Source organism: Salminus brasiliensis, chromosome 3 (assembly GCF_030463535.1).
Source record: "Salminus brasiliensis chromosome 3, fSalBra1.hap2, whole genome shotgun sequence".
Lineage (NCBI taxonomy): Eukaryota > Metazoa > Chordata > Actinopteri > Characiformes > Bryconidae > Salminus > Salminus brasiliensis.
Window position 1 is genome coordinate 50,823,159 of NC_132880.1, and position 10,941 is coordinate 50,834,099.

The 10,941-nt window shown below is 44.5% G+C and overlaps 1 protein-coding gene across 1 annotated transcript in view; it reads right to left on the bottom strand.

Moving 5' to 3' along the window:
• Positions 1 to 2,176: 2,176 nt before the first annotated feature.
• Positions 2,177 to 10,941, bottom strand: part of mrpl3 (mitochondrial ribosomal protein L3) — an 11,040-nt gene continuing 2,275 nt past the window's right edge. The window contains 8 exon segments of the mRNA XM_072676501.1: positions 2,177 to 2,532; positions 3,094 to 3,171; positions 4,273 to 4,350; positions 4,435 to 4,546; positions 7,306 to 7,366; positions 7,583 to 7,682; positions 9,938 to 10,036; positions 10,909 to 10,941. The exon segment at positions 10,909 to 10,941 is cut by the window's right edge and continues 59 nt beyond it. Of these exon segments, the coding sequence (XP_072532602.1) occupies positions 2,389 to 2,532; positions 3,094 to 3,171; positions 4,273 to 4,350; positions 4,435 to 4,546; positions 7,306 to 7,366; positions 7,583 to 7,682; positions 9,938 to 10,036; positions 10,909 to 10,941 (705 nt within the window). The 3' untranslated portion in view covers positions 2,177 to 2,388.

Genomic DNA, 10,941 nt, shown 5'->3' on the forward strand with positions numbered 1-10,941 from the left:
AACATTGTTGTGAGGATTTGATTGCATTGAGCAGCAAGAGTGTTAGTGAGGTCAGGATGTTGGATAATCACCATCTTAACTCATCCCAAAAGTATTGGATGAAGCTCCATAATTGCAACTTAATGTGCAACTTTACTAAAGTAGCCAAATGCATTCATTACAGGGTGTCCACAAACATTTGGACATAGATAGTGTACATGTTTTGGCAGGTTAGCAGCTCTCTATTGTGTCGAAGGCTTTGTATGTCCCTTCAATTGGGCTTACAAATAAATAAATAAAAGTATAAATAAGTAATGGGGTCACTTTCTAGGGTTACAGTAAGAATGGCTAAGCTTCTCAGCTGGTCTCTGGTGTTTGGGCAGAAAGACAGCTGATTGATTTCTGAAGCTTTGATAGGCCAGTATGGTGTAAGTGTGTGTGCATCGTCAGCGATTCCTCAGTTATTTGTGGATATGCGCTGGATCGGGCTGACGCATGGAAAGCTGGAAATGCATCAGTATGACAGCATATGTCTGTGGGGATGGTCTAGTGGGACGCTTTACCCGAGGGACAGTGAAAAGATGCTGACAATGGTTGACATTTCTGCCTCTGTAAGTGAGGGGAGTAAATCGCAGCATTAATGTTGCATGAATAGAAGCTTAGTGACTGATGAAGGGACGGAGTGTGTGTGTGTGAGAGTGAGATGGGCGCTTCAAAAACCCCTCTTAAACCCCCCACCATATTTTATGTAAAGGTCACAAGTAAGATTTCTTTCGAACTTCTTCTGAAATCGCTCCAAGCCTGCTTCAAAAACACCACAGTAGCCAACAGTGAGTAGAACTCTGTGGAGGCACAGCTACCATCCCTGCTGACGAGCCTTATCTGAAAGAGGCCGGTCGTCTGCAGGACCGGAATGGCGCCCCCTTTCTGTTCTTTACATGGAGGAGCTGAGTTGTAGAGGAACTTGAACAGGAGTTGTACTTTTACATATGTACTTAAGGAAAAACCTGCTCAATGAAGACGGTCTGAGACACACTTGGTCTGGGAGAAGTGGGCGGGTCTACTAAATGAGTAGGCCTTTGGTCTTCCTAAACACCTTCTTTCCTTGTCTCCTTCTCCCATGTCTCGAGCTGTCCCCTGCTGTCAGCTCAAGCTGATGGAAGTCCATTCATTTAGGCTGGGTGCTGCTGCCTGCCTACCCTCCGGATCAGGCTCTCCTGCTGTGTTAACTTGCCATTGTTTGCTCCTCAAAATCCTCCCTGTTTATCCTTCTTTTCTGTTTGCTGTCTCTTTCTCATGCATTGAGATGCTGCAGCACTACTGTTCTATCCTGGTGCTGCCAGTTGTGCTGCGGTCCTGCTCTAAATCCTTGCACTCACCCTAGATGCATATAATCGCTAACCTGCATGGACTTTCACATGAACACTGAGCATGTGTCCTACACTCACGTTCACAACTCACAACCACCTGCTCTCACATCATCAGAACATCTCCAACATCTCCTGTCTGTCCAGTTAGAGGATGGGTTCCTATTTTGAGTCTTGGTTCCTATAAAGGTCTATAAAGGATCTGAGGATTTTTCCTGAAACTGTGGCTTTCTCAAAAGAGGCTCGAACCCGGATCTCTGAAAAGCTGCTCTGTGACAACATTTGTTGGAACAGAACCACGGCATCCATGTTTTCTACAGTCATGGATCTGAAGTTTTAACTGCAATACTGCTTGTTGTTGATATGGCCCGGGCATCCACAGGACAATCATGTAGAAACGAATATGCTGTAGTAGGAATGGATTTTTGGTAGACTGTTTACATTTTAGAAGTGATGCCAGGTTGCAGTAGTGACTTACATGTTCAGCCATGACACTAAACACTGTTAAACATGGTGGTGGTGTTATCTGTCCGTACAGCAGTGCAGCATTACAGACTACATTACACAGGCCATCAGTAGCTAGTACAGGCAGCACATCTCAGTGGCCCATCTCAACCATTGCAGAATCTAAACAAGATGGACATTTGGACATACTGGGTTAACCCTTAAATTTCGCATTAGATACAATATAACTGTCAAAGCGAATCTAAAGCTAATTTAATTATTTAAGTAACAATCTATAATAATCGATAATCCAGGTCACGGTGGACAACTTTACTATGCAAACAGAAGCTAGCATTTTCAATGAATGTTCTGGACATTAAAAAAAATAAATTTTCAGATATTTTAATGTTGACGAATATAAAAGAAGCCAGTATGCATTTACACCACCTTCGGACCATCAGATGTTCAGGGCTGTTCAAGTCCACAATGTCCACACTTTCATGCGAGTCCAGCAACAAAGCATCCATTCGCCCTTATGGAGACAGATGGCCGAGGATGGTTAGACACAAAAACGAGGAAAAGTTGTAGGGCTGCACGGTCACTCCGGAATGGGCTCCCCGAACTGGAACATGTCTTCATCATACAGGTCTTCAGGAAGCTCCTCATCTCCATCAGCAAAAAACGTTGGGAAGGGTGGGCTGTTGTTCTTACTCAGGCGACGGGGCAGAGTGGTGTCTCTGACCTGAGCAAACAATCAAACGAGAGAACATCAGAGGAACGTTAAATGCATGGATCTTGGTAGTGAGAGAGTGGATCTGCTCTCCCAGAGCTCTGAAGTGAGGAACTCCGCCGACTGTTTTGACGGTTTTAACTTTAGGATCTATTTAGAGCGATCTTCACATCCACACAGGCCAGCACACACCGCCCACCCAACTGCTGACTTGCCGATCGATGTGCTGATAGTTATTAATGCACTTTATACACACTAGCGTGGTTCTGTATGGATACAGAGATAGATGACGCAGCAGAAGTGTGAAAGTATGTGTGTGTGCCAAGGCTGGTGCTGGCGTTGACGTGGACAGTGAGTGTGAAGCTCTTATTTTAGCTCCACGCTGCTGAAAGTGACGAGCACAGCAGAAACCAGCCAATCTGGAGTTGAGAAGACACTACGATTCTTCAAGAGAGTGTGTGTGTGTGTGTGTGTGTGTGTGTGTGTTCATGCATAGAGGAGAAATGGAGCAATACTAGCAGAATGGGTAAGGTCTGCATGTCAGAATGTCCAGGTGTATCAGGGTGGTCTTACCTTGACCAAACAGTTGCGATGGCCAGGAACAGAGCCGTTGACATATAGGATGTTATCCTTGGTGTTCACCCTCCAAACCTGACAAATAGAAAAGCAAACAAACACACACACACACACACACACACACACACACACACACACACACACACACACACACACTTCTGAATCTCTCTCATTTATCATCGTAACACCGGCAGCTTTAAAGGTGCTTCATCAACAAAAGAACACAGAGTCAGATACTGTACCACCTTAGGGATTGATTGTGTGTGTGTGTGTGTGTGTGTGTGTGTGTGTGTGTGTAAGAAAAGACAAACATCAGCAATACTGGTGTATAGTGTGGGTGAGAGCTCAGTACCAAAAGAGTAAACTGGGGTTCATCCAGAAGCCCTAAAAGGTAATATTTCATCCTACTGATCTTCCCTTCCCAACACTATATGGTCAAAAGTATTTGGACACCTGCTTAATTATGGTTTCTTCCTAAATTAAGTGTGTGTGTGTGTGTGTGTGTATATATATATATATATATATATATATATATATATATATATATATATATATATATATATATATATATATATATATATATATAAAGCTCTACTGTCCAAAAAGGCGACTTTCTACTAGATTCTGGAGCTGAATTGCTGTGAGGATGTCATTGCATTCAGCAACAAGATCATTAGTGAGGTCAGGATGTTGGACGATGTTTACCACCCCAATCAAAAGTACTGGATTGAGTTCCTTCACCACCATCATTCCAGAGAGCACAGCTCCTCCACTGCTCCATAGCTCCTCAATGCTGGGGGGCTTTATACCCCTCTAGCCCACGCCTGGCATTAGGCAGCACGGTGTTAATAGGTTCATTTTGAGGGTCCTATTCTATTGGCAGTACTTTTTTTACAGGGACTAGACAAGCTGTGTTGTGCATTTGCACATCTGTGTCAGCAATTGGTGCAGCTTAAAGTAGCTGAATGCATTTGAATTAATTTTGAAGGGGTGCCCACAAACTTTTGGACACAGTGTAGCTAAATTACAGAATGAATGTAGAATTTTTCAGGATTAAAAGTGGAGACTGAGCTTAAATGTACTGTTTGTTACAACATAAGAAAATTTTCAGCTTCCCAGCATCACTCAACTGAGCGTGGCTTTACGACTGCTCCCTCAACGAACAGCAATCTTTACCTTTAAGCCAAACGCAGTGTCATAAACGTTCCCCATCTGGCCCGGCATCTTCGTCCCTTTGAACACCTTAGCAGGATCCTGTCGGAAAACAAGGGGTCAGTTCATCCAGCAGTGAGACCAAAGAATCAGAGATGACGAGGATAATGTGCCGAGTAAACCCACCCCTCCGGGGCCCAGTGAGCCCGGCCTCCTGTGGGTTTTGGTTTGGCCGTGAGAGGCTGGCTGTCCGCTGAAACCCCAGCGCTTCATCACTCCCTGAAAACCCTTCCCGATCCTACAACACAAGAGAACACACAATGAATTTCTGTATTCCTCAATATTACAATTTAGAGAAAGGCACAACACAACTTTCTATGTACAGTCAAGACGGAAGGTCTGCACACCACCTTTCACCTTCTCCACCTTTCATTACGCTAAACACTTCGTCTACAGTAGCCAGACTTCGTCTGTAGATCATATGTACACAATTCTGCACACCCTTTGATAGGACACCCAAAAGTGAGGTGAGGTGCATTGTGTCTCCACTGATACTGCTGCTTCAGATGTTTCTACAACTTAACCTTGGTCCACCTGTAAATTCAACTGACTGGACATGACCACGGATTGCCAACACCTGCCTATATAAAAGGTCCCACAGTTGACCGTGCATGTCAGAGCAAACCCCAAGCCATGGGGTCAAAAGGATGACCTGCAGAGCTCAGAAACTTTTTTTTTTTGCCCCCAAATGTGAGTGGGCAATTACTCACGTAGACAATTTCACCCAATGGAACAGGGGGGTGATAGGATGTAGAGAACTGTTGCTAATATTTGTAAGCAAGCTTTATTGAGCTAAAGAAACAAGCTCAATAGCGGATAGCTAGTGTACAATAGCTAGCTTTACCCGTTGGTATTAGCTGTTTATGCCAGCATAGCAACAACAATATTATATAGTAGAACTTGAGCTAATTAGTGATTCACATTTAATAAATTAGTTATTAATAAATTAAGTTAAATAGTGACGCGTTATCCAGATAAAAACCTCTCAGTAATGATCAGTAAATATCTTCCCATAAATTGTAATCTGGCAAATAAGCACGACAGAAGAGGGGCAATTAATCACATGCACAATATTAACCAATGGAACAGTTGGGGGGGCAGGATGTGTCACGACACTGGCTGCCCGGCCAATCTGAGCGATTGGGGAAGCCGGGCCTTGGCCAGGGAGGCGAGCAGGAACCCGAGGGGCGCTCTGAAAGGGCTCCAGCGTATCCTTGCGAAGATTGGAGAAGATCAACCATCCAGGCAGCACTCCACAAACCATAAGGCCTATAAGGTAGAGTGTCCAGACGAAAGCCACTCCTTAGTAAAGGCACATGACAGCCTGTTGGAGTCTGCAAAGCCTCTCAAACCATGAGAAACAAAATTCTTTGGTCTGATAAAAAAAAACTTTGACCTGAATACCAGGCGTCAGGTCTGTAGGAAACCAGGCGTCGCTCATCACCCAACTAATACCATCCCTACAGCGAAGCATGGTGGTGGGAGCATCATGATGGCATTGTACTTCAGCAGCAGGACTTGGGCGACTAGCCGAGATAGAGAGAAAGATGAATGCAACCAGGTTCACCAAGACCCTTGAAGATGACCTCAGACGAAGGTCTACCTACCAGCCAGAGCCCAGACCTGAATCCAGTTGAAGCTCCCCATCCAACCTGGCGGAGCTCGCAAGGACAGGCCGGGAGAAATGGGCAAAAATGTCCAGAAACAAGTGTTGAATTGCTGCCAAATGTGCATCAGCCAAAAAACTGGCTACGGGTGTGTTGAGATATGCAGATCTATCTTATTAAAGCCTGCTGTCCACAGACAGCCTGGCCCCCGTTTGATCTTCTGTAAGCTTCAGAGTTTCACTGAAGGGCCTTCTTGGTCGGATCAGCTGTCAGAATGGCCTGCTGCGGGTCTCGGCCAGACCTGCCATACTTACACACATTTAAATCAGGCAGCGGTCATGTTCTAGAAGGAGGACCAACAGAAGGGTGGGGGAGTTGGTGGGGGGCTGAAGAGCAGCTCAGGATGAACCATTACATCATGATTGGGATTCTAATCAAGTGCAGGGTGCGTGCTGGAGATCGGTGTGTGAGTGTGTGTGTGTGTGTGTGTGTGTGTGTGTGTGTGTGTGTGTGTGTGTGTGTGTGTGTGTGAGAGACAGAAAGTTCGTTCCAGTTAAACAGTGATTACTAGATTCCGGATGATAAAAATAAAATGAAGCCAATAAGAGACGGAAGGGTGACGTGAGCTACAGCACAAACCCTCCGGCTGAAATCTGCAGAAATCAGCACTGAAGGGTTTCTGTTTCTGTTCCATGTGAGTAATAAACAGTCTACTGACGATCTGTGTTTTCAGGAATAAATATCTTACATGATGAACTTTACATTAGAAGGTAAAACCATGATTTAATTTAAACCAAATGTATTGATTTATTTTAATTTAATAAGATTTGATTAAGTTCTAAGCATTTTTATTAGACTGTTTGTCATAAATCACACAATTGTTCGGGAATTTTAGACAAATTTTTGAAAATTGTTTGGAAAATATTTTTTCAGGACAGCGACGATACCCTAACCACCTAACCTCACCATCACGATGCACAGCCAGATCACCGATAACGTTCAGAAAAGAATGAAAACATTTCTGTAAAAGACATCTCAAAATATTATTATATTAACCAACAACATTTGGACAAAAGTATTGGGACACCTGCTCATACACTTCTTCTGAAGTCAAGGGGATTTATTTAAAAAAAAAAGGATGAAAAAAAAAAAAAGTTTCTCCTGATTTTGCTGGGAAAAGGCTTTCTACTGGATTTTGAGGGAGAATTGCTCAGGCTGTGTGTGCATTTGCACTTCTGTGTCAGCAAAGGGTGCAACTTAAAGTAGCTGAATGTGTTTATTAGAAGGGGTGTTTCCACAAACATTTGGACATATAGAGTATTATATATAATATATATAATAACATGTAATATATAGTATGTAATATATATATATATATATAGTCACTCACGTTTTGGCTGTGATGTCCACAAACTGTCCTGGACGGAAGTGGGCAGCATACAGAGGAGTGCCTAAACAAACAGAGGAAGAGGAGGAGGAGGAGGAGGATGATAAATATGCTAGGGAACCTCGGCTGAAAAGCACAGTTGGTAGTTCCATCACGTTACAGCTCATCCGGGACCTACTCAAATTTATTCTCTGACAACCCCCTGATTAACCCCGCAGAATAAACACCGCTCTTATTTTCTGCAGCAGACAGAAAGCCTCTCTCTGACAGATGAGGGTACCTGGCTTGATGACAGCATTTTCCGTCACGCGGAACATCGTCACTTTTTGTTTAGGGGGTACTCCAGCATTGCGGAACATCTCTATAGACTTCTCGGACCGCTACACAGAGAGAGAGAGAGAGAGAGAGAGAGAGAGAGAGAGAGAGACAGAGAGAGAGGGGTTACCACACACAACCCACTCTTAATAACAAGTCTGTCTACTCTATTCAGTAAAACCCGACAATGAAGTGAAGAACACTGCTGATCTGGGTCCAGTATCTCCTGTCTGTCGAGGGGTGGATCTACATATCAGGCAGTGAGTGAAGAACAGTCAGTTCTTGAAGATGATGAAGGTGATGAAGCAGGAGAAATGGACAAGCGTAAGAATCTGAGACACTGATTGGCTGTTTTTGTTGAAGGGCGGGACTTAAGGGACCATGTTGAGCATTTATAATGGCTCAGGCTATTCTATTTATTTTACTCTCAGCCCGAGTCCATATGAGACTCCCACACCTCCCACTAACAGAACTCTGCTCTCCACTCACACACCAGAGCGATGTTGACGGTTTTATCCACATGATCCATTTTCTCACTTACTACTGTAAACTGGAAGAGCTTCAGGAAAACTGCTCTCCACACCGTCCTGGAGTCTTTAATCCACGGTTCACGTGCACCCTGAACTGCTTTTAGCGTGAGAAACGTGCGAGGACAAACTAATCCACTATTAAATTAGCTGCGGTCTTGCAGTAGTATGCAGCGGTCAGAACCTAGTAATCGGTGAAGCAGCGACAGGGTTATGGGTTGTCCAAGGCTCTTGGATGCTCATAGAGGTCTGTGAAGATGGATTTAGGTATGATCATGTGTCAGGAATGGAAGTGGGGTTCACTACCTGAAGACAGCCGGACACTTCCAGGTGCTTTTTATTAACCTTCACTCCATACACTCCAAAACTGTGCAAAAAGACAAATAAACGCCTTAAAAGTACTTAAAAGTACTCTACTTTCACAAGATTGCTCCAAGTTTTACTGATTTTACATCAGCCAGAGTTAATCTACAGTTAATCTACTGTCTAGACACAACCCTTTCCCTCCAAACAAGGCCCTCCTAGTTCTCCCACTTCCTCCTCTTAAAATCTGTAGCCCTGTCCCTAATCTACCTGGGCTCTACCATTACCACAGACAGGTGAGAACCAGAAAATACAACATATAAACACGAGATTACTGTCCACAGAATTCATACAGAATTGGCCGCCAGTCCCCCCAGATAGTCCTTGAGGAGCAGGTTCAGGTGAGTACAAACACATTCTTACTTTAGCAACACCCAGCGTCCATTAAAATGCCCCTAAGCAAGCTTGGTGATGGGTCAGGCATTATGTGACTTCATCACAAGGTCCCACCTCACAATTTGCAGGACTTGGTGCCAGATCCCACAGCAGGACACTTTTAGAGGTCTTGTGGAGTCCATGCCTCAGAAGGCCCCACTCTGTATGAGGCAGTTATGGCTGATTAGTGTATAAAACATGTATAGTTAGGATAATCCAAGATCCATAAACAGCTGACGACAAAAAAGAATGAATGAATGAATAAATAAATAAGAGGCAGCACCACTAAGAGCGCTACATAAATAAATCCACACTTGAACTTAATTGTGGTGAAGTTCCTCTCATGTCACAGGAGCCGGACTCTCAGAACGGGATGCAAACTATCTATGGCCTAATAATCCTGCAGCACATCACACACACTCACACACTCTGTGACTACAGCGCTCGGCTGAAGGTCCTGGTCTCTATTAGGGATGAGTATTAGTGCTTTTCCTCACTGCCTCAGTCTTCTCCACTTGCTCATCTATCAGTCACTGCTAACCCTCTCTGCTACAGCAGCAGCATCAGCAGAGCAGCAGGAGCTCGGTCCCGGAGACGAATACACCCAAACACAGCCAATCAGTTCGGGGGGGGGGGGGAGGAAGGAAGTTGGAGAGGTTAGGAGAGAACAGCAAACTTAACTGCCTCTATTAATTCTCCACACACACACACACACACACACACACACACACACACACACACACACACACACACACACACAGCAAGGTCACCTCCACACACACACACACTCAGAGTCAATCTCCTCTACGAACACTTCAGCTCTCATTATCCAGACCCTCCAGGCCGGATCACTGCTCCAGTCTATTACACAAACTGTCCACTCACGAAAGTCAAGGATGTGAACGGGGGTGAAGAATTAAGATGGGGGGTGTGGGGGGTTGGGGTTGGAGTGAGTGTGTGTGTGTGTGTGTGTGTGTGTGTGTGTGGTCTTGTACATAAACAGATAAAGAGGTTTGTCACTAGAGAGAGAGAATAATTAGTGTTTGTAAACTCACATGAAAGGGCGAGGAGTTTTTAGCCCCCACCATCAGAGCAGCTGACCGACCATCATACTCATCTTTAGGGATGAACTTGATCACATGACAGTCCTGCACCTGAGAGAGACACACACACACAGCGTTCACACAGGTACCCCCCCTATATCTGGACACCTGCTCATTCACTGTTTCTTCTGAAATCAAGGGTTTTAAAAGAGCTGATCCTGCTTCTGTTGGAGTAACTGTCTCTACTGTCCAGAGAAGAAGACTTTCTACTAGATTCTGGAGAAAAGCATCGCTGTGAGGATTTGATTGCATGTTGTTGATGTTGGATGATTATGATCACCACCCCACCTCATCATCCCCAACTATGATCATTCCAGAATGTCCACTATATGTCTAAAAGTTTGTGGACACCCCTTCTAATGAATGAGAGGAAGTACTGCCAATAGAATAGGACTCTCTGGAGCAGATCAACATCATGACCCTATCGGCACCATGCTGCCTAATAATGCCAGGCGTGGGCTAGTAGAGGGGTATAAAGCCCCCCAGCATTGAGGAGCTGTGTTCTCTGGAATGATGGTGGTGGAGCTCCATCCAGTACTTTCAGATTGAATGAGTTGGGGATGATGAGGTGGAATGGTGATCATCATCATCATCATCATCATCATCCAACATCCTGACCTCACTAGAGCTCTTGTGGCTGAAGGCAATCAAATCCTCACAGCAACACTCCTTCTCCAGAATCTAGTAGAAAGTCTTCTTCTCTGGACAGTAGAGACAGTTACTCCAACAGAAGCAGGATCAGCTCTTAATACCCTTGAATGAGTAGGTGTCCCAATACTTTTGTCAATATCCTGGAGTTATCTGGATATGAAAATGATCTACACTGGGACATAATATTTTGGTCACAGTTCTACTCCAGCATGACAGTAGCACCTGTACAGCCAGGTGTTAAGCTGAAAGAGCAGAGGATCAGACTGCAGTACCTGAAGCATCGTCACCACGTGTCTCTCTCCCGA